General features: G+C 44.0%; 1 protein-coding gene across 1 annotated transcript; it reads right to left on the reverse strand.

Annotated features, from left to right (window-relative positions):
- Window positions 1-930: 930 nt before the first annotated feature.
- Rptn (repetin) lies at window positions 931-7,419 on the reverse strand. Its single transcript, XM_087897297.1, has 3 exons — window positions 7,287-7,419; window positions 5,949-6,106; window positions 931-4,954 (listed from the first exon to the last, which is right to left on the reverse strand). Exons 2-3 carry the CDS (start codon window positions 6,084-6,086, stop codon window positions 2,105-2,107), a joined length of 2,988 nt encoding a protein of 995 aa, XP_087753423.1. The 5' UTR covers window positions 6,087-6,106; window positions 7,287-7,419; the 3' UTR covers window positions 931-2,104.
- Between the last annotated feature and the right edge of the window lie 17,172 nt (window positions 7,420-24,591).

The raw sequence follows: 24,591 nt of genomic DNA on the forward strand, positions 1-24,591 counted from the left end.
AAAAAATGTTTCTTTTTTAAAAAAAAGAAAGAAACTCAGAGAACAAATAGAGTTGTCGGGTTTTTTTTTTCCAGACAGTGTCTCATTCTGTTTTCCATACTGGCCTGAAAATTATTATGTAGGTCAGACTGGTCTAGGATTCACTGAGATCTTCCTGTCTCAGCCCTCTGAGAGTTGTGAATACAAGGAAAAAACACCATGATCAGCTTCTTAAAGATATTTTAGAAGATAAGAAATTAGGTCTTCAAAAATTTTAATTTTGCTTTATTTGTCTGAGTATTTTGCCCCCATATATTATATGCATTGTGTATATTATATGCATTGCATGTGGGCTTGTTTCTGTTTGGGTTAGAAAAGAGTTTCAGATCCTTTGGAACTGGAGTTATGGATGGTTATATGTAAATGGATGTTTCTATCCTACCTGCCAGTTTTCAGATTCAGAGGCTTATATTAATTACAAATGCTTGGCTAATAGCTCAGGCTTATTACTAACTAGATCTTACATTTAAATAAACCCATTTCTATTAATCTATGTTTTACCATGTAGCTTGTGACTTTACCTGTCCTCTAGCACATCTTGTTTTCCAGTGGCTGACTAACATCTCCACTTTCTCCTCCCTTCTTCCTCCCAACATCTTCTTAGTCTGGTTTTCCCACCTAACTTTATGCTTTTCAGCTATTGGTTAGTCAACTTGTTTATTAAACCAATCACAGTGATTAGTCTTCACAGTGTACAAAAGGAATATTCCACAGCAGTTATGAGCCAACACATGAGTGTAGGAACCAAACCCCAGAAGCCTCTATAAGAATAGCAAGTGCTTTTAGCTGCTGGACTATCTTTCCAATCCTAAGAAATGAAGATTTATTCTTAGAAAATGCCCATAAGTGAAGGTCATATTTCCGTATTGAAGAAGAAAAAAGCCATCAACATCATTGCTCACCAAACATTTATTGAATTTTTTGATATAATTTCTTGATCTACACAGGGTCTTTGTTGAAAAAGTTTCCAGAATTGATAACTTGGGCTACCAGGGATCTTCAAACAGATGAAATATATTTTCTCTATATGTAATGGATTAGTAGGGGTCAGTTCAGCTCTCATGACCCATCCACAGAAGAATAGGAGCCTAGGCATCAGAGATGTTGGTATCAGTGTTCTCTCTCTTTCTTAGAGGCTTCCCAGCACTCTTCATCAAAGTCTAGACTATCATTCTTGGGGTTCCCGAAATTTTCCTCACAGCAGCCAAAGCTCACCAAAGTCCAGAATCTCTTTCTTCAACTATAATAGAAATCTTAAGTGTACCTTTTCCCATTTTTAAACTCTAAGAAGAATGTTCTACCATTCAGCAATTCAATCAAGTATCACCGAAAATGAAAACAAACTAGGAATGATTTAAACCCACAAAGTGATCAAAATGAAGATTGATTAGTTCACCTAATTTACTTCATCCAACCAATAACCCTAGAATTGCTACTCAAGGAACTGAAATTTCAAAAAGTGGGTACTATACTAGTCTTCAAAAGGATTCTAATAGGCAGATGAAAAAGAGAAAGATGACATACAACGTCAGGTTTTAAACAGAAACAAAGACAAATTGACACATAGCTTTTTCCATTAGCTTCAAACTGCTTCACCTCTGGTACTCATGCAGCCTAGTACTGGTACATGGCTTGCTCTCATACATAGTCATAGAGGGGGCTGGGGGAATTATCTGTTTTGGTAGGGTGTTTTCCATATTGTTCTCTTCTTTGGGACCTGTCATTACCATGGGTTGGAAAGAAATGTCGTCTCTGGAATCCTTGGCCCTGGTCATCTTCATTCATGTGAATTTTTTTCTTTGTTGGGGAAGTTTCTGGATTGGTCGTGGGATCCTTGATACCTTTTATTTTCTTCATGAGTTTGTCTATCCCATTGTTGATGATGCTTTTGATGTTTGTCTTTTCCTTGATGGTTTTGCTCATCTTCATGCATCTGTCTACCGTGTTGATGATCTTGATTTTCTTCATGAGTTTGCCTGTGTCGTCTTTTCTGGTTCTGCTCATCTACAGAGGTTTGCCTATCCTGTTTCTGATAGCGTTGTTCATCTCCGTGGGCTTGTCTGTTCTACATCTCATATAGATTTTCCTGCTCCTCAAAACTCTGTCCATCCCAACTTTGATGCTCTTCCTCTTCCCAATGGCCCTCCTCACTACTCTGTGATTGCCAGTCATACTGTTCATGGGGGTACGGCTCTTCCTGCTGTATCAGAGCGAAGAGTTTGTGCTTATTATCCTCTTCGAGATTCCATGCCTGGTGGTGGCTTTGCTGCTCCCTTCTGTCCTGGAATCTCTGTCTCTGGGTTTGATTCACTTCTTCTCTTGAAGTCTGTTGACTTAGTTTTCCTGATCTTCCAGATTGTTCAACATATGAGTCTCTTCTTGCTTTATCAGTTCCTTGGAAGGACCTGCTTTGCCCTTGGAATTCAGTTTTCCCAATCTTTGACTGATCACAGTGAGAACTCTGATTTTTACTGCTTGTCTGACCCTGGTGAGAACTCTGGCCTTGTCTGCCTGTCTGATCATACTGAAAACCCTGGCCTTGACTGTCTGTCTGGTGCCAATGTGAACTCTCTTGACTGTCTGTTCGATGCCAATGTGAACTTTGGTCTTGTCTGTCTGTCTGACCTTGGTGAGAACTCTGGTTTTGTCTGTCTATCTGACCCTGGTGAGAACTCTGGTCTTGCCTGCCTGTGTGATCAAACTGAAAACCCTGGCCTTGACTGTCTGTCCGATGCCAACGTGAACTCTGGTCTTGTCTGTCTATCTGACCCTGGTGAGAACTCTGGCCTTGTCTGCCTGTGTGATCAAACTGAAAACCCTGGCCTTGACTGTCTGTCCGATGCCAACGTGAACTCTGGTCTTGTCTGTCTATCTGACCCTGGTGAGAACTCTGGCCTTGTCTGCCTGTGTGATCAAACTGAAAACCCTGGCCTTGACTGTCTGTCCGATGCCAACGTGAACTCTGGTCTTGTCTGTCTATCTGACCCTGGTGAGAACTCTGGCCTTGTCTGCCTGTCTGATCAAACTGAAAACCCTGGCCTTGACTGTCTGTCCGATGCCAACGTGAACTTTGGTCTTGTCTGTCTCTCTGACCCTGGTGAGAACTCTGGTCTTGTCTGTCTATCTGACCCTGGTGAGAACTCTGGCCTTGTCTGCCTGTCTGATCAAACTGAAAACCCTGGCCTTGACTGTCTGTCCGATGCCAATGTGAACTTTGGTCTTGTCTATCTGTCTGACCCTGGTGAGAACTCTGGTTTTGTCTGTCTATCTGACCCTGGTGAGAACTCTGGCCTTGTCTGCCTGTCTGATCAAACTGAAAACCCTGGCCTTGACTGTCTGTCCGATGCCAACGTGAACTCTGGTCTTGTCTATCTGTCTGACCCTGGTGAGAACTCTGGTTTTGTCTGTCTATCTGACCCTGGTGAGAACTCTGGCCTTGTCTGCCTGTCTGATCAAACTGAAAACCCTGGCCTTGACTGTCTGTCCGATGCCAATGTGAACTTTGGTCTTGTCTATCTGTCTGACCCTGGTGAGAACTCTGGTTTTGTCTGTCTATATGACCCTGGTGAGAACTCTGGCCTTGTCTGCCTGTCTGATCAAACTGAAAACCCTGGCCTTGACTGTCTGTCCGATGCCAATGTGAACTCTGGTCTTGTCTATCTGTCTGACTCTGGTGAGAACTCTGGTTTTGTCTGTCTATCTGACCCTGGTGAGAACTCTGGCCTTGTCTGCCTGTCTGATCAAACTGAAAACCCTGGCCTTGACTGTCTGTCCGATGCCAATGTGAACTCTGGTCTTGTCTATCTGTCTGACCCTGGTGAGAACTCTGGTTTTGTCTGTCTATCTGACCCTGGTGAGAACTCTGACCTTTAATGCCTGTCTGACCCTGGTGAGAACTCTGGCCTTTAATGCCTGTCTGACCCTGGTGAGAACTCTGACCTTTAATGCCTGTCTGACCCTGGTGAGAACTCTGGCCTTTAATGCCTGTCTGACCCTGGTGAGAACTCTGGCCTTTAATGCCTATCTGGCCCTGGTGAGAACTCTGGCCTTTAATGCCTGTCTGACCCTGGTGAGAACTCTGGCCTTTAATGCCTGTCTGACCCTGGTGAGAACTCTGGCCTTTAATGCCTGTCTGACCCTGGTGAGAACTCTGGCCTTTAGTGCCTGTCTGACCATAATAAAAATTCTGGCCTTTGCTCTTTGTCTGGCCATGATGAGAACTCTGACCTTGTCCATCTCTCTGACCATGTTGGAACCTATGTTCTTGTTTGTCTGACTGACCATAGCGAGAATTCTGAGTCTGTCTATCTGTCTGACTGTTGCCTGATTTCTGATACTGCTTTCCATATTGTTCATAAGAACCAGCTTCTTGTTGACTGGTTTGACTAGAATAAGAATCTTGTCGGAGTCTTCCAGACTGGCCATGGCTGCTTTGTCGTCCAAATGTTTTAGACTGGCTATAATGAGAAATCTGAGCTGGGATCTCAGGCTGATTTAAGGCAAAGATATATCCTTGACTTTTGGGTTGGTCATTGCTAGATTTATGACTCAGTCTTTGATCAGGGCTAGAGTGCTGATCATCTGTCTCAGACTGATCAGAGCTATAATCGGTGTCTTGTCTCTCTGCTTGACCCTGGTGGGAGTCCTTATGTTGCTGGACATTCTGACTTTGTCCTTCAGACTTCCTAGGTTGTCTGCTTGTGTTTTCAGAAAACTTATGGCTCTGTGTTCCTTTCTGACCCCGTTCTTTCTGGGAGGAGGTTCTACCTCCACACGACTTACTATCTAGTTTACGATGGCAGGCTTGGACCAATTGGAACACCAACAAGAGGTATTCACGAAAATCAACATATCCATTTCTGTCTCGGTCCAAGTGTTCCAGAATGGTTTCCACAGTCTCTGGGTCATTTGGTCTCTGTAAGAAAAAAGGGGAAAAAACCCCAAATGTTCTTTTATGGATGCTGGATTGTACATCAGTCTTAATGCCCCAATCTACTCCCAAACAGGCTTTTCTTTCTTGCTTGCTTTCTTGCTTTCCCTCCCTCCCTTCTTCCCTCCTCCCTCCCTCCCTCCTTCCTTCCTTCTTTCTGAAAAACTATTATTGTTAAGTGGCTTATTCAGGTTCTAATCTTTGATTAGCTTATTTTCTGAACCTCATCCCTTAATGAACCAATGGGGGTTATAACCACAGTGAACAGACAACTATATTAACAGCAAATTTGAATCATTTGAATTAGAATCATTTGAGAAAATTATCTTTTTTTTCCTTTTTGGTTTTTCAAGACAGAGTTTCTCTGTAGCTTTGAAGCCTGTCATAGAACTAGCTTTTGTAGAGCAGGCTGGTCTTAAACTCACAGAGATCTGCCTGCCTCTGCCTCCTGAGTGCTGGGATTAAAGATGTGCACCACCACCATCCGGCTAAGTTATTATCTTTTCACATAGTATAGCCTTCATGTTTATATACCTCTTTCTTGTTACACTGTGACACTCCCAATGAAAAAGACGTTAGTTTTCTTTGTGTTTGTATCCTCAGAGATACGATTGTGCCAACATGGAATAGGTACTCAATAAATCTTTAATGAATTAATGCACAAATGTATGAGATAGTGTGTGTACAGAATTAATATAGAAAACATGAATGGCAAATTTTTAAAAAGTTATTTCCCATTACTCTGAAGTTGTTCTGTGTTTTGTTTACATACAAAGAAGGAGGTGTGTGTGTGTGTGTGTGTGTGTGTGTGTGTGTGTGTGTGTAAGAACTGCTGAGAAGCTGTTGAACTAGAAGGTGCTTACCAGTATATTACTGGTGGGGAATGACTAAATAAAACAAAATACTGATAAGATATCCTGGATGCAAACATAAGAGTCACACATCCCACTCCACAGGATCAAGAGTCTGTGTATCTTACCCGAAGGATGTCTCCAAACTCAGTGAGAAGCAGCTGTTTTAACTCCATCTTGTTCAATGAAGCGCATTCCCCATGGTGTTCAGCATATTTCTGAAATACCTTACTCACATTGAGTATGCTGCTAAGAAGTTCAGGCATTCTGGCAAACACAGGTGAATCTGAAGAAGAAGAAGAAGAAGAAGAAGAAGAAGAAGAAGAAGAAGAAGAAGAAGAAGAAGAAGAAGAAGAAGAAGAAGGAAAGAAAGAAAGTTTTTTTTTTTTATTCTTGGGATGAAGACATGGAGTCAGCATTTCCAGTGGTTGGTTTCTTAGATTTGGAAGGAGGTTTAAACAACCACAGAGTCCCTTCTTAGCCATAATTTTAGGCTAGTCATTACGTGATCAACAATGAGGCTCCAAATATCGTACACTATCATGACAGTGATTTAAAAAGGCTTTCTTTGCTAGAGAAAAAGGCAAATGCTTAAGAGATTATACATGTGTAGTCAATATTTACATGCCTTAGTTTCTACTCTGGGTGGGAGTTGCTTGACTGAGATTCTCACATGAGTACAAAAATAAAGGACAGCCCAAATGGGGTGGGCAGAGGTCAACATAGTGGGTGTGGTTTCCTTCCACAGTAAACCATGCCATTGAAGAGGATCTGTCTTCTAAAGAGGCACCTTCACTCGAGGAAGAAGATAAAGTATCTCTTTCAGTGGTCCAAGAAATCTTTCTGAGAGGTTCATTTCTACAAAATTCTATTACCTGCTTATTAAATGTAATCAGTAAATGGAAAAAAGTACAGAGAAAACCAGCAAGCGGACACACTGTACCCAGGACAAGCAGTGCATAGTCAGATAGGTCAACACTGACTGTGTTGGGCAGCGGGGGTCTTCTGCTATCTGTATGCCAATATTCCTTCTTGTGGTACAAAAATTCTAGTACCTATGCTCACAGGCTTCTGAAAATAAAACCCCAACTGCAAAACATAGGCATGCAACAATGCCTATACATGTAAATGACAAATAATAGAGTGCATGGGACAAGATGAGTCTTTTGTGATCACTTATTAGAGCGAAACTGAATATTGCTGAGTCCCCATGGCTCAGAGTCTTGTCTAACTTGCACATGAGGTAAAGACGGCACTACGGAAAAGCCAGCTATCAGTCATTCAGACTTTCAGTTTGGGGATCTGTAGGGGCCACATCTCACAGGTAGGCCATTCTAGCATCCACCATAGTCTAAAACAGAGCCCTGAGAAGAAAGCAGAAAGATGCCCAAGAGTATCACTGGCAGGAACAGTGTCTGCCATCCACACTTGTGGATACTGCTGTTGCTGCAGCGTGTAAGCCTTACCTGCTTGAGGAAGAGTGAGCAGAAGATTCAGGAGCCAGGGAGGATGGTAGAGACTCGAAAATCCATCCTATTTATAGGGTTTTAAATTATCCTACCAAGTCATCCTGGGAGACACCCATTCTGTGGTAGGGCCTGAATCATTCTGGGCTCAACCCAGTTCAGCCCAGTTCAACCCAGCTCCAGCTCGACCTCTCCCTCTGCAAACCGTTCGGTTGATTTACTTCCCGCATTTGCTCACGAACCGGTTTGTCATTGTCGTAGGTGACACTTTTCAAGTCTCAGCCCCACTTAATTAAGGGAGTGTGTGTGCTACAACCTGTGTGGACTGAAAAGACAGAGGTTCCAGCCAAATCGATCCTTAGAAATCGTTACTTGCCAAGGCCGATGGGGGTAGGGGTAGAGAACAGTTATACCATACCAAAGAAAGGTGTTTATATGTTCTACTACGAAATCCCAGTTAAGTAGAGATTAGGGACTCTATACATTGGTCAGGATATAATTCTTGAAAAATATGTCTTAAACTTGTATTTTGCTTGTAAAGGTAGCTACTCATATATCTTACTGACCTACTTTTAATGGCTGTTCTTTTCTGCAGGCTAGTAGCAGTAGTTGTTGAATCAATTTTAGAGACATATTGGGTGGCAAGTGATGAGTGCTTTTTTGTTGTTGTTGTTTTGTGTTTTGTTTTATTGGAGACAGGGTTTCTCTGTGTAACTATGGCTGTCCTGGAACTTACTCTGTGGACTAGGCTGGCCTTGAACTAGGTCTCTGCCTCCTGAGAGCTGGGTGGGATTCAAGGTGTGCGTCACCAGTGCCCAGCACGACACTTGAGTTGTTCAGTCTTACTGAAAGGTTGGAGTTGGGGTACCACCTGGAAGTTGATGATTTATGTGACATAGAGATATTGCTTATGACACAGGCCTCCACTTATTTTCCATCTCCCTAACACCTGTGACACATCGGCACAGTGTCTTCTTATGGAGACCCTTAGTAAATCTTCAAGGATTAAGTGAATTGTTGAATTGTGAGACACATCGGATAATCTTGTGTAAGGAATAAAGAGTTTGAGAGTCACTTGCATGTCTGCTTTGTCTCATAGGTGCCAGATGTATATAATTACATATGGAATATATAATCATATTGAATAATTGATTATGTAACTAGTGTCCCAGTCAGTTACTTGTGATGACACTTGCTATTATTTGCTATGTCTCTAAGATTTTGCGAAGGGTTCATTAAAGTTCAAAAAGGTTTAAGTCTGACTGGACTAAAGAAGCCTCACACAGAAAAGATTTGGAAAGACCTGTGTGGGACTTGCTAAGTGTACAATAATTAGAAAGTCTAGATGGAATCCTCTGGGCCAGACCTGGGTTTCCTTCAACTCTAGTTTTGTAAGCAAAGCTTATGTTGTTCTTTGAAACACTCTGATAGGAAGAGAAGGGGAGAAAGCAAAGGTTAAAGTTGCATAGTTGAGAACTCCCACACGGCTTGAATTAGCATGGGTGCCCGTGTCTGGAAAGGCAGAGAGTTATCGCTGCCTTCCCAGCGGTAGAGGTAGAGAATGTGGGAGCTGAAAGGAAGTTTAGCCTTAGCTTCTTAATTTATAGATGAGGAAACTGCAGTTTCTAGTTATCCTGAGTGACCTGCTGAAAGACTCACGAGGCTGGCCGAAACCTGGCCCAATGCTCATGTTTACCTTCCCAGTAGAGTACGCTTTTCTCCTCTCCTCTCCTCTCCTCTCCTCTCCTCTCCTCTCCTCTCCTCTCCTCTCCTCTCCTCTCCTCTCCTCTCCTCTCCTCTCCTCTCCTCTCCTCTCCTCTCCTCTCCTCTCTCGTCTCTTTCCTTCATTTCTTTATTTCTATCTCTCTTTTCTGAGGTATGATCTACTGTGTAGACCTGGCTAGCTTGAGACTCAGGACAGCCATCCTGTCTCAGCCACACAGCTTTTAGGATTACAGGTGTGTTGTTATACCTGGCTAACATGCACTGTTTTGCACTCTATAAAAGATGTCTGGGGCCCAATTTAAGGGTTTATTTTAATGATAAATGTTAATTGAGTGTTTTGTTGGTTTTTCTGTCAGCATTGTTTTGGGGGAGATTTTAAGTTCCTTGCAGTGTGTGACTAATTATCTCAGTTAATCTGGAACTGGGGAATTTCCCGAGATTAGACAGACAAGAGCTAAAAGTGGAAGTGCCAGGGCAGCCTGGAATACACAGATCACTGTCGTTTGTGGAGAATGGATGGACCTGAAAGAGGAATGTCAGAACAGGGAGGTCGGAGAGGAACCTGCAATGTGGCTTTGGTGAGAAGCAAGTGTAGGAGATGACTGGATGGATGGAACATGGAGAGAAAAGATGGGGCCTTTGGTGAGTAGAAAGGGAAGTGAGGATGTCAGGAATCATCCCGCGGATTCAACCTAGGTGACTGAAAGGACCGTGCTATAATGAAGAAATGTAACTTCTGAATGCAGCTGTCCTGCCTTTATAACTGATCTCGCCATATTGTCCTGACCTGATAACTGGCTAGTGCTGAGACTCTTTTCTTTTGCGTCTATGTTTGGTATCCGACATTTTATTTCTCTCCTCACCTATTAGGACGGAAGATCTCAAGGCAGTGGGCTAATCCTAGAGGTGAATAAGGGTATTGAGGATAGGAAGTGAAGAAAACAGATCTCGCCATAGAGAGAGCAATGCTATGAGAAGTTCCTGGGATGCATGGCAGGTGGGGTTTGTCTGGTGCGCGGTGCTAAACAGGAAGTTCTCTTTGCTTGATGCTCCCACAAGTAGGATCTTCAGTGCATGAGTTCAGTTAACACTTAAGCTCTCTAGCATGGTCAGAGTCTCCCAGTCAGATATTCATTGGATACTTGTGAGCACATGGAAGGCTGTTTTGTAGGCGCAGGGTGAAAACATAATTCCTGTTCTTTGTTTATGTGTGAGTAGCTGTGTCTCTCCGTGTGTGAACAGATTACGGGACAGAGCTCAATGTCAGTTGTCTTTACAGATGTCCCTCACCTTTCTGTTGTTGTTGTTTTTTTGTTTTTGCTTTTTGATACAAGGTTTCTCTATAGCTTTGGAACCGGTCCTGGAATTCACTCTGTAGAACAGACTGGCTTCTAATTTACAGAGATCTGCCTGATTCTGCTTCCTGAGCGCTGGAATTTAAAGGCATGCGCCACCACTGGCCGGCTCCCGCACCTTACTGTTTTAAGACAAAGTCTCTCACTGAACCAGAGTTCATATATTTCTTTTTTGAGACAGGATCTCTTGGTTGTCCTGGAATTCAGCTTGTAGACCAGGCCGGCCTCAAACTCACAGAGAGCTCCTGAGTGTTAGGGCTGAAGGAGTACACGACCACACCCAAGGCACTCACTGTTTTTGCTAGACTTGCTGACCAGCAGGCCCCAGGGCTTGGCGCTGTGTGTCTCCCCAGCACTGGGGTTATAGACATATGCTGCCATGCTAGATTTTGGCATGGTTGCTGAAGATCCGAAGTCAGACCCTCATGCTTGTGGGGCTAGCACTTTGTCAAATGAGCAATCTCCTTGGCCTCCCCAGTTCCCGTTTTCAAAGGCCTTTAGTTTGTTGCTGGAGAGATGGCTCGGCACTTAAGAGCACCTGGTGCTCCTGAAGAGGGCCGAGTTCAGCTCTCAGCACCATATGGTAGCTCATGACTATCTGTAGTCGTGATTACAGTTCTGAGGGATCTGATGTCCTCTTTTGGCCCCTGTGAGCACCAGACATGCATATGGCACACAGGCCCATACAGGCAAAACACACTCATACACATAAATCATTAAGAAAAACCTGAATCATTTAATCCCTCTAGGAAGTAAAATACATAGGAAGAAAGGTAGGTTTGGGGAGTTAGAAATAATTAAATTTTCATGTCTATAATGTTAGTGCTAGGGAGGCTACAGCAGGAAGATCACAAATTTGATGACAAACTAGGCTCCATAGTAAGATTCTTATCTCAAACAAGCAAACAGTGTGTTTGCCCCTCACTGATGGAATTGTGGGGTGTTCTGGGTAACACTGGGCAGATGGACTTTGTAGAAGGTGTGAACTTTCATTTGGAAGCAACTTTCTGCAATTCTGTGATTCTAATCTAAGGCCTAGCAGGGACTTTAATTTATATTAACTCTGCTTTATCACAGTTTGATGAAGGCTTGTTCTTCCTCTATGGAAAATGGAGTCAGCAGTCATGGCTGCCCTGCCATCTTATCAGAACCCATAAATTCCATGAAGACCTATGCCATTTTGCTTATGGTTTCTCAGTGTATTTTGATGCTCAAATGTAGGAGGCTTTGAAAGTACCAGCTATTGTAGTCTCACGAACTAGCTTCAGATAAGCTTTTCAATATATGCTATTTTGCTAGACTGCAAATAAGACATGGAGGAGGGAATATTATCTTTATTTTCTAAACAAGGGAACTAAGGGCGAGAGAAGATAAATAATGTGTTCAGGGTTGTGCTGCTTGCTCCTAGCTTCGGTCTGATCTCATGTCTTCCTCATTCCAAAGTCCTTCCCAGACCTGTTTGGCTTCCCATTCCTCTGGGAGCGAAACAGTTCCCACACAGACCAAAGTGAGAAGAACAAAATACCTCACTAAGAATATCCTGCAAGGACATCTAGCATTGAAACGAGAATTTCCTTAGCCAATCCAACATCTATTATTCCAATTTCCAGGGCCGAAAAATAGTTTCAACCCTGCAAGTCCCTGCATTCTCCTTAGAGAAACAGATAATTATGTATAGGACTCTCCATAGGAAACACAGCCCTCAGCGTTGGCAGTTGGCAGTGATGAGGACTGCAGGCATGTGGAGGTCAGAGACAGCTTACGGAGTCTCTCCCCTCCTTCCACCTTTACGTGGACTCTACGGATGGAGCTCAGGTCACCAGGTTTACATTGTCAGGTGGCAAGTGTCTTAACTGGATAAGCCATCCTATCATTCCCCTGTCTGACTGTCAACCCTGTTGCAAGCCTTTCGTGTTCATTTACCTTAGATGAAGATACGCCTGCTGGGCCTGACAGACATGAGTTTGAGTTAATGGATTTTTCGGGAAGATTCTTTGCTGTATTTTGGCCAAATCATCAGAGATGATTATCACACAACTCTCAGACTTCCTTCTTCTGATGAAATGTTGGGTGGAGCTTTAGGGAGATAAAGCCCACTGAATCCCAAAGACGGCTGTTTGGATTCCGAGGGAAGGCTCCTGACCAGTGCTAGTTAGGCACTTCAAAATGACCACCCTCCAGAGAGCAGTGGGGCTAATTAATAGACACAAAGCTCTTTTGAGATTTCTTGATATTCAAAGGTCATTTATTATCTTTTACATAAATAAATTGCCATTTTAAGTCTTCTTTTCAGTGAGCTACCTTTCTAATTATAGGTCATTTCCCTAAATGACATCTGTAGGAGTCAGTGGGTTTTTAGGCAATGCTGGCCTCAGCGTTATTAGCCATGTCAGAAAGTGTGCTCCTAGCCTGGGGGTCCTGGGGTACAGTGTTTCTAGATCCTTACCCCAGCAAGTATCTGTGCCTCTCATACTAGTGGACTCTAAGTGCCATCTCTCCCCCACCCCAGTACCTCTCGCTCTGTCATACCCCCAGTTGAAATGTAATCGTAAGCATCTGAAGCTGTTGCTGAGCTTGACCTACAGAATTTTTAATTCCTAAACATATGGCTAATAATGCTACAGACCCAAACAGATGTCTTTAAGGTGGCAACATTTAGATATTTCTAATTAGGTTTCTGGGGTGTTTTGTTTATTTGTTTGTTTGTTTTTGGTGTTGTTGACTCTGTAGCCCAGGCTGTAAGGGAATACACAAGTGTGGCTTAGAACACATGGCAATTCTCCTGTTTTTGTTTTTGGGGATTCTAGAGATAGAGTCCCACTGTTAAATAAACTTGCTTGGATCCCCCTATATAGGTCAGGCTGGCCTTGGATTAGCAATAATTCTCTGATGTTGCCTCTAAACCCGAGAATGCAGTACTGCACCATTACATCTAGCCTGGTTTCTTTTTCCTAATGGTCTTACTTGAAGTTTATAGCGCTGATTAATGCCTGTAATCCTTACACTTGGAAGGCCGGGGCAGGAAGGCTGCTGAGAGTTTGAGACCAGCCCCAGTTGCATAATGAGACAGCTTAAAATGAAAAGCTCTGAGGTAATTTATAAACCACACAAGTCACCACGGAACGTGTGCAGCTCAACACCCTGTAGTGTTGTCCAGCTATTACCATAATCTAATTTTGGGATACTTTTAGAAAAGATTTTAATTGGAAATCATGCGTCTGTGTGTTTGGGTATGTACACATGGCGGCAGGTGTTCCTGGGGACCAGCAGAGGAAGCTGAAAGCGTTGGAGCTGGGATTGTGAGCTACTTAACATGGGTGCCTGGACCTGAGCTCTGAAAGAACAGTCTGCACGCTTAGCCATCGAAGCAGCTCTCCAGTCCCCAACTTTAGAACATTTTTGTAACCCCAAAGAAATCCTGTGCCCAATCACTATTCGTCTCTTCACCCCATTCTTGAGAGTTGCTAAAACTTTGGGTCTCCCTAGATTTGCCTATTCCGATTCTTTCACTTAGTGTAATATTTTCAAGGTTTATTTATTTTGTAGTATGTATAACTAATTCACTTCTATGTTCAAGGAAATACCTCTAGGTTATGAATGAACCACATTTTGTTTATCCATCCATCTTCTGATGAACATTTGGGGTGGCTCAACTTTTGAACTCTTATGCATAATGATGCCATGAATAATCAGCTATTTTTGTATTTTTGTTCTATGTTTTTGTTACTTTTCTTCATCTAGGAGTGGAGTTGCTGGGTCATACGGGAACTCTATCTTTTTCTTTTAAAGGCCCAGTGTTTAGAGCTGTCTTAAGATGAGAAGGGATGGTTGTTTTAAATGCCCTGGCTTGAGGATGACAACAGGCAAAACCTGCCCAGTTGAGCTGTGGAGAGGCAGAGCAAAGGTCAGGGATGGGGAGCTACCTCTGTTGTTTTGCGCCTCCCAGGGTCTTGCACAACTTATAGCTCAGCAGCTACCAAAGCACTTCTGGTAATAGGCACCTGATAAAGATTTGTTGATCAAAGGAATGCATATACCCCAAGGTAAAGTCAGAGTGGAGGAAGGTGGGTAGGGGTAAACAAGCTTTGCAATCTGTGAAGTTTTCATTGTAGTTTAGGCCTTATTAGGGTTTCACTTGATGAGTGTTTTCTTTGCTCCCTGGAACCTCTGCTGTCAGCCGTATTTGAATGAACTCGGGTATGTGATGTGCCGAAGCCTGTGCGCTCCCCTTTGCTGCTGGAGGTAAAGCAGTTAGATATTCTGCTTTCCCCATAACCTTTCCTTGCTCATCACCCTAGTACACCAAAGAGCTTGTCGCTCAGAAACTTGAAGGTTTCTTTCCTCAAGGCTCTGACTCATGGTGAATGTGGAAAAGACACTATTACGTCATGGTTCAATTGTCCCCATGTATAAACTGAGGGAAGGGGTTGAATTAACAACTGGAAGAACCTTTGCATCCTGGTATTCTGTGTAAACTTCACTCTTCCTCCCTACTCCTTACTCAGCACAGGTTCTTAGTGTTATTTGTTAGGGTGGTTGTTGTATAGGCCACTACACATCTTGCTGTCTGCATCTTCCTTTCCAATATATTTCTCATACTATATGACTAATTTTCTCTTCTCAAAATGAATTTTTATTTTATTTTAATTTAAATCTACTGAATAATCTTTGAAAATTTCAGATGTGCATCAATGTGTTTTGAGCACATTCATTCCCCTTTTGTGTTTCTAATGCTCTGCTTCCCCAAGGTTGCTATTTTCTCTAAGAACAAAAGGAATTAGTATTCTACAGGACAAAATTATTTTTTCTTTTCTTTTTTGGATTTTGAGACAGGTTTGGGACAGAGTTTCTCTGTGTAGCCTTGACTGTCCTGAAACTCACTTTGTAGACCAGGCTGGCCTTGAACTCAGAAATCCACCTACCTCTGCTTCTGGTGTGGTGGAATTAAAGGTGTGTGTGTGCGACCACTGCCCAGCAAGTACAAAATTCTTAACATACTATTTAAGACCTTTATGGTCAACGATTCTTTTCAATTTTAGGTTTTCTTACTTTTTTCTTTCTTTCTCCCTTTTCATTTCCTTTTTTCTTTAAATATAGGTTTTCATTATGTTACACTGGAGGGCCTTGAATTCACAATTCTCCTCCCTTAGTCTCCCCAGCGCTGGGGTTCCAGGTGTGAACCACTACATCCAGCTTCTTTCTTTCTATTTTTTTCACACTGCTTCTTCCTCTTGGACCTTATTTTTTCTACATTTATCTATAAAGATGCTACTCACTTGAGTTACCTTTTCTATAAAACATTTCCAAGTCTACTTCATGAGAAATCTTCTATGCTTGCCTTCTCACCGTTTTCTTGTTTGAACCCTGCGGATGACTATACCCAGTTTCAGTATCACCAGAGTCTGAGCTATGGGAAAGAAAAGATTTATCTTAATTCATCTCTCTATCTCCTACAAGTTCTGTCCTCTACAAGCAGACTTTGGTAGCAGAAGCTGGGGTGACTTTCTCTAGTTCGTGTGTTATGGGTTGATAGTAAAGCATATGCTAAGCTCCTGTTTCCTGTGTGTAATTCTTACCTCTGAAATAGGTGATAAATTCTCTGAGGACAGAGACTTCCGTGTACCCTTCCTTGTGTTCCCCTATGACCCTGTCACAGTACTGGGTCCCCTTACCGATGGACTGAACTGGGTGATTTCCTATTTCTTCAAGTCCATAGACCCTGAGTTCTCATTTAAGATTCAGTCTGTTTGTAAGTTTTGGACTCTTGTGACATATGAACAACATGAGGACAGGAAGGTGAGGTTGTTGGACCACAATAAATGTCAAAAGGTCCAGGGAATGGTAGCCGGCATGAAGACGTTACACACAGAAGGGACAGAGGGACCCCATTTGTTCCATAGATAGAACTGTATGTCCAGTCTCTCAGGGTCAACCGGGAGGCCATTCCTGAGTGTATTATGAGGCTCAGAGGTATCACTTACAGGTGGCTGGTTTATCTGTGATGTGTGTAAAGGAATCATTTACAGGTGTCTGCCTTCATCTGTGATGAATGTAAGGCAGTCTGGAGCAGGCAAGCTGAAATCAGTGTTGGGTGAGAATCAAACCCATAGAGCAGTGGTTCTCAATCTTCCCAATGCTGCGACCCTTTAATACAGACGACCCTCATGTTGTAGTGACCCCCAACACAAAATTATTGTCATTGATATTTTGTAACTGCCATTTTGATACTGATATAAATATCTGTATTTTCTGATGGTCCTAGGTGACCCCCACAGAGGTTGAGAACTGTGATCATAGACCCTCCAGAGTTACTCTTCTCTGCTTCAGCAAGCAGGTTGATGTTCAAGCCATCCTTGGCAAGTATAAATTCTATGGCTTCCAGAAGAGTTGATGTTTACTGTCCCACACTCCTGCCCATGCCTCATTCTCTCTGCTGTCCAGCATAATAGGATGCTGAATCCAGGGTCCCAAGAGATCACAGACAGAAAAGCAGGTGGACAGGTTGAGTATGACGGCACATACCTGTTAATCTATTGCTCCAGCACTTGTGGGTAGGCATAAGGGCAGGAGGAAGGTGAGGAGTTCAAGGTCAGCCTGGGCTACAGAGTGAGTTCAAGGTCAGCTTAAGCTAAACTAACAAGACTCTGCCAGGAAAAGGAAAAAACCTAAAAAGAAAATAAGAGAAAAGTAGTGAGTACCAGGAGCAAGCCATTTGCAAACTTGGCTTGACTGTGTAAGGAGAATAATCTGGAGTTTTTGCCAACAAAGTTCAGCCCATGGATTAGAGGTCAGAGGTCACTGGGGTTGCCCTAGGGGCTTTGGTGGATTCTCTGTGAGTTGTTACCTGGTCCCATAAGTAAGGTCCACTAATGCTTGAGTGATACACCTATGGTCAGGTCCACCTAACACACTCTTGGCATAGGAACGAACAGGTAGAAGAGTGGGGCCAGGACCAGGAAGAGTTCTCTTCATTTTCCTTCACTGGTTCAACCGTTTTTGTTCATTTATCCTTTCGTCAAAATGTTTAGTGAGGAAGTCGTTCCTGTCAGGGGGAGAGAGGATTCTGGGGAGAAGTTGGAATAAAAGTGGAATTTCACCACTATGCTTCTTCCCTTACAGTGAGACAAGCCTGGACAAGCACTCTCCCCCTGCTCCTGATGCCAACCCTCCCACAGCCTCAGATCGCTTTGTGTGTTTCAGCTATGACTTGGCTTAATTACCACACTCCTTTGCCATGAGAGCCCCGCCTACGCATAACCTTTAAACCCCAGCTCCCTTGTTGTGGTCATAAAAGATCCACGTGGCCACAGTTACCCTGCAGGAAAAGAATCATGTTTCTTACACCTTCCTGTAGAAGGAACAGGGGAAAGTTGGCTACAGTTCAGAGCTTAGTGGGGAAGAGGGAGTAACCGGCAGTAGAGAAGGATTTTGTCTTGACATGTTTACAGGACTGGACAAACCCAGCAGGTGTCTGTTTGCCTATGTGTGTACCTGCCTCCACCTCTCTGCGCAGTATGGCAGTCTGCTCATGGTGGCAACAACAGGAGTTCAGAGCCTGACCCTGCACCGTAAGATCTGCTCTGGAAAATGAGTGTATGAAGGTTGAACTGCGGCTTGGAAGGACCAGAACTCTATACCTTAAGTCCTGTAGGCTGCATTCAGTAGCTTTCTTATCTCTGACAAAAAAAAAAAATTTAATCTAGTAAAAAGAAAAAGAAGATTTTTTTTTCACAAGCTTATATAGTATTACACAAAAAGTCAACACTAAAGCTACAGTTAGAATCCAGCTTGCTTGAACCTCAGTATTCAGTGGGGGCAGAATGATTGTGAAGTTAAGGATGGCCTGGGATGTCTTAAGTAAATCTAAATTATCCAACACAGGTGTGTTTTCCTGGGAGTCTGTCTATGACCCACACACTAGTCTGTAGTCACATTTAATAATCTAATACAAGGTAGAGAGGAGATGTACCTGAGGGACAGGCAGACATGAATCGACACCTCAGGTTTCTCGGATTGTTGCAGGGTCCTGTGTGTTCATCGTTGAAACTGTCTGGTCTCAGTCTGGCACGGGGGGAGCCTGCACCCTTCTCTGCTGACAATATCTAGTCAACGTCTGGAAATTCACTTAGGTACCAGAGATGCTAAGTTCCACCGGTGTACTGCTGAGGTGATTTCAGCTTCCGCTGGTAGAGTATGTTAGGAGTTCCACAGTTTTATGAGCAGAGATTATTATTATTTAATACACTAGCCACCCACAGAGAAGAGATGCTGCCCTGCTTGCCTTGTCTGAAAAATGAGAGAACCTTGTGATGCTTGCCGTCAGTTTGAGTCTTGAGAACGTGGGTCATGCATAGTAGGTGTTTCTAAAGCTGCGTTTTTACTTGTCATAGTGTGGCCTCTCATAAACCGATGTTAACCACCTAACTCCACAGATAAGTCCTCCAAGAGCAGAGCATCTTACAGGAGAGGAGGCGGTCAGGTTGACGAGCAGAGTGAGGAAGACAGCATGTTTTCTGTCTTTCATGGGGATCATGATTTTGAATGATTATCTCTAACCCATCAGCGGTGCCATGGGTTTCAGCTGTGGGCAAATAAATGCTAATAACACGTTCAGTGAAAGACATTTATAATGTAAAACATAAGAACTGTACTGCAGGGGGAAGAAGACTCATCTGGAGTCCAAAGCTCTAGCTTCTGCTCCTGTATTCAAATTCACTGAACCGGAAGGACTCATTCAGTGAGCAGGCAAGGCGATGCCTTGCTGTAGACATGCCATGCAAAGGTAGATGTTTGCCACCTCCTCTCGTCACACTTGCTCATTCACCTGGAACTCAACCATCCCGTTGTTACACACTCACATTTTCCTGTCACCTGGAAGTGACTCCTCGCATGAGTCCTTAGTGCCAGATCAGTCTCCTGCTTCATGGGGCATCTCCCGCCAGAAGCCAGCTTTTGCCTGCTTTCGTTATGGTATCTTGGTCACATGGTTGTGTCCCTCTGCCTAAGTCTTCCCAGAATGTATGTAATAATGCAGGTCACAGTGGCAGACCAGTCTCTCTAGACTGACAATAGACCTCACCTCTGCCTCCTCTCTTCCCATTACATTTTCAGTTTCCCCCTTTAGGTTGTAAGCAGAAGAGTCTTTTGGAGGGTCTTGTAATCCCTTCTGCAGTATGGAGTTGTGATCACAAATGCTAGGGCTGGGATGCAGCTCAGTGGGACATGTCCACCATGAACTGAGAGAACATGCCTAACGTGTACAAAGATCCAAGCTGAATCCCTAGGGGTTCAAAACCGTGTAAGCAAGTAAGCAAAACTGGTTGGAACATAGCAGTAATAAAGCTTTTCATTATTAGCCGCTTTCAGCTTTTCATATCAATTTTTAAGACAGGGTCTTCTGTGGCATAGGCTGACTTTGAACTTGCTATGTGGACTTCTGATCCCCTGCCTCCATTTCCAGAGTGCTGAGATGTACCACCACGCCCAGTTTATACAGCAATAAACTAGAACTCGGGTTTCCTTCATGTGCAGTAAGCGGTCTAGAAACTGAGCTACACCACAGCTCAGCATATGGAAGTCTTAGTGTGATACCCAACGGAGAGCTCCTTAACATGTGATAACTGTTACTGTTATTATCATCCTAAACCTGACAAAATTCTCCATCTAGAACAATAGCTGTGCCTCACGGTGCAGGCAAGAGGCCCAGGGATCTACTCACGGATACTTGAGAATGTGCGCCCTCCCCCCCGACACATGTGTTTGCGCGCCTTTTGGCCATGTCTTTCCACACTATGTTGTTACGTCTTGTGTGACATTTACTCCCTGGCTGCCACCTTGACTCTCCTTCCTGCTGAACTATGACTTCCTAAGGGCTCTGCCTCTACATGCTTAAGAAAAGAATAAATTAGGAAAAATAAAAAAGGCAGCTACTAAGTTGGGACTCTCCTAACCTTAGGCCCTTGTGCGTACTCTTCCCGCTGTCTGTAATGCTGCTGCCTCAGAGAGTCACATAGTGTAAAGGTTTGCTTTGTTCAGATGACCGAGTTATCTGGCCAGGTGTCCTGCCCACCTTGAAGGAATCTGTCACCACCTCTTCATTTTCTGTTCCCTTCCTCTCTCACCTTCTTCTTTGCATCTCCCCATACCCTAGTTTAGTACATATTTACTCACTTACATCCCCTATTGCTTACAGTGAAAATAAAAATATGTAAGCATGTTGCAGTGTCAGTGTCTAGAACATTGTTGATCCATGGCTTGGTTCTCAGGGCTTGGTGCTTGTGTTAACTGTGTGCTTCTTAGCCTCTTGCCTACCCTGTTCCAGGCTCTGCCTTTTACTTTTCTGGAACGATGTGGCATTGGGACACGCTCTGCACAAGGTAGACAGAACCCAGGTCTTTGTAGACCTTCTGGTCTGAAAATGGCAAGTGGCTTTCTCATTTTTCTGGACCATGTCCAGGAACTGTGGCAGCCAGGGGAACAACTGAGTCCCAGTCAAGGGGGCCTGGGAGCCTTCCCTGATCACATGGAAGCTGGGTTGAGATTGTCGCTTTCTTATTTCTAGAACCTTGCGCTTGTTTTCTGTTCTTTCTTGGGCCAGACTTCATGACTGAGTCTCTCTCAGCCCCATCATTCCCCAGTGTAATAGAGATAATAGCTCTTCCACCCACACACTCGCAAGAATGCGGGAGTCTTACAGGGGATTAGTGGCATTTTAGATTAAAAACATGGTGACAGTCCATAGGCTTCTGAGTCCTCCTGAGTTAGGGACCTTATGGTGAACTGCTGAGCCTTGCATATCTCAGAGGGCAGTTCTGCTTCCCTGTGGATTTGTGTGGTCTACTGCTTGGAAAACCTGGGAGCAGTTGTATAGTGTGTTAAGCCCCTGTGCTTGGAACCCCACCTCCCTCTTATTGGGCTTGTGACAACAGAGCTCAAAGAATGTGGCACCTGATTAACTTGTCAGATATGTATGTGACAAGGGTCAGGAAGGCTTATTGATGACCAGCCTCAGTCACAGTGGGGCATGCTGCAGATGCTTTGATAATCCTCTTGTCTCTTGTGTGTTAGAACTCAGGGAACTAAATGAGGATCTGTGGTTTTGGAAATGGGGGTAGGGAGGCTTTTCGGTGTCTGGGTTTTCATCACCTGACTCCGTTTACCCTTCTGTCCTAGTTGGTTCTCAGTTGCTGTGATAGAACACTGACCAAAACCAACTCGGGGAAAAAAGCGTCTGTTAGACAGAGAAGTCCGCGCGGACCTCAAGTCAGGAGCCTGGAGACCAGAACCAGAGCAGAGGCCGCGAAGGAATGTTTGTTCATCATGGCTAGCTCGGCCTGGCTTCCTGATACATAAGGAACACCTGCTTCCGGCACTGCTCACACTAGGATGGGCCCTGACACATCAATCAGTAGCCAAGAAAATGCCCCACAGACTTGTCCACAGGTCAGTCTGGTAGAGGTTATTCTTCAGTTGAGGTTTCCTCTTTTTTGATGACTCTAGTTTGTGCCGAGTTGACAAAAACTAACCAGAGCCCTTTCAGAACGCCTGGCTACCAGTGAAAATGGTCTCCGTACTGAGCCAGGAAGCCTCCGAACGTCTATTCACAAGCAAGTCTTCTCTGAAATGTGTTTCACCCATGAAACACCCCTGTTCTTTGGTCTTTCTCAGAACTGAGCTTGAAGGTGAGCAAATTAAGGACATGCTATTCCGAAATATGGCTAATTGTGTATTTGTATCACAAGCTAAAATCACTTGAGGATTGTCTCGGAAAGGGCCATTTAGCTTGTGGGTTTTGGCTGCAGCAAGCCATTAGGATTCATTGGGGGTGTGCTTTACACCCCTGAAAATAGCCCTGATCACCAGAGACTGGGCCCTGGGTCTGCAATGAACTCAGATAACTAGCTTGGTGAAGGAATCCCATCATCCACTCCCTTGTATCATGCCCCCTACTATGTCTGAACAACACCCCTATAAGTAACCAGTCTTGTCATGCATTCATGAATACATTGCTCCATCCATAGAATATAAAAACATCCATCCATAGAATATAAAAACACCATGCTTTTATCATCTCTTTGAGCTTAACTCTAGTAAATATCTCCATGCACATTTAAAAATCAATGAAATTCCTCTTGTTAATTTGTTCTTATATCCATCTGAAGAGCTCACTTAAAAACTCGGGGTAGTGAGGGAAGGAGAAGGAGGGGGAACTAGGGCTAGTATGCAAGAGGAAAAAAAATTAAATAAAAAAGAATTAAAACCAAAAAAGAAAGAAAGAAAAAAGGAAGGGGAAATAGAGATGACCTCTCTTTTCCCTGCAGACAAATCCATCCTACAGAAAACTTCTGTAAAAAGCCAGCAGTGCCTAGCTCTAAACCAGTGGCTTTCAAATTGTGTCCTTGGCACCTCCAGGGGCTACTGTAAGTGAATCCGGAGAGTAGGTTCTGCTGTTTGTAACCAACAGTGTTGTGGTTGGTTATCTTATGAAGTTAAAGGTGAATCTGGAGGGTTAGATTCTGGGCGTAAAAAGCTTGAAAGCACTGTCAAATCTGACTCGTTTATAATGAGGAAGCAGAGTCCCATATTGTTCCATAAAGATATAAGCATCTTGGCAGGAGCAAAGCTATTCTAAAGGGGGACACGTGTGTCCCTCTCGATTGTCAGGCTATCACAATAAGGGTCTCCAAAGACTTGAGATTTTCCCAAGGATCTCCTGGTGGGAGAGAGGAGGCTAGGGCCCCAGGGAGTTTGTCTCTTGGAAGGAGATTTCATGGTTTGACAACTTACCACGTAACTGTGTGGGAGAGGTTGAAGTTTGACCATGATGAGAGGGACCACAACTGTCTGGGACTGTTTAGTTGTGCATACCTCTTGGCATCTCCTTAAACCTAAGACTCCTGCCAGGATCCCAAAGATGGAGTTGGGGGGCTTGTGGAGCTCGTTATTTGTTCCTCTTCCTAGGATGGCCCTGGATCATGAACATCCTTTCTCTGCTCCGCAACCTCACTTGTCTCTTTAAGTTGCATATTAAACATGGGAAAGACACACAGATAGGCAGGACTGAGATCAGTATCCATTCCTTTGTGGCCCATGCTTCCAGTTAAAGAAAGCATTAGTGTGGTTGTGTTCCACTCTCTGGAACTGTCTAAAGAGAATTGTGGCACAGAACTCTGCTCATAGACATTCATGTCACCACCACCATCACCACCACCACTACCCACCACCGCCATCACCATTATCACCTCCACCACCACTATTACCCACTACCTCCACCATCACCCACAACCATCACCACCACCATCAGCAGCACCACCCATCACCACCATCACCACCACCACTATCACCACCTCCACCACCACCATCACCATCACCACCATCAGCACCACCCATCACCACCATCACCACCATCATCAACAATACCACCACCATCACCACCACCACTATCACCACCACCATCACTACCACCATCACCACCACCACCATCAGCACCACCCATCACCACCATTACCACCATCACCACCATCATCAACAACACCACCTCCGCCACCACCACCACTACCCACCACCGCCACTGCCATCAACACCACCCACCACCGCCACTGCCACCACCACCCACCACCACCACCACCACCCACCATGGCCCCTGGATGGCTTTCTTGGCTCTGTACCCCTCAGTGGGAAAGATCGTTTCTCCCATTTCTCCCAGTCACAGCACTCCGCAGTGACCCATAATTCTTTGCCTGATGCTGAGGCTCTATGAGCCTGCCCGTTCTGCAGGTCACTGTTTCCACTGCTCAGATCATATTTAGGCAGCCCTACTGATGAGGCTTTGGGGTTAGAGCCTGTCTATGTTTTCTTGGAGCACAATAATGTCTTTATATTGCAGATCACAGTGCTTTATAAAATTCCCATGTGTTAAGCTAAAATGGCAGGCTGGAGATGTGCCTACTTATTAGGGCACTGGGTCAGATCCCTAGAACCACATATCCCGGGTATGGAAGTTCCTGCTGTAATCACAGCATTCCGAAATGAAGGTAGGAGGATCAGAGGTTGTCCTAGGCTCCATAGTGAGTTCAAGGCTAGCCTGTGCTACATGAGTCCCTGTCTCAAAAACAGAGTAAAATAGAATAAGTAGGGCCTTTATTCCCACATAACTTTGCGGTTAACATATTCTCTGAACTCAGAGAATAGCTCTGGTATCATTTTTTGGTACAAGTGTAATATGA

This window comes from Myodes glareolus, chromosome 17 (assembly GCF_982192425.1).
Source record: "Myodes glareolus chromosome 17, mMyoGla1.1, whole genome shotgun sequence".
NCBI classification, from domain to species: domain Eukaryota; kingdom Metazoa; phylum Chordata; class Mammalia; order Rodentia; family Cricetidae; genus Myodes; species Myodes glareolus.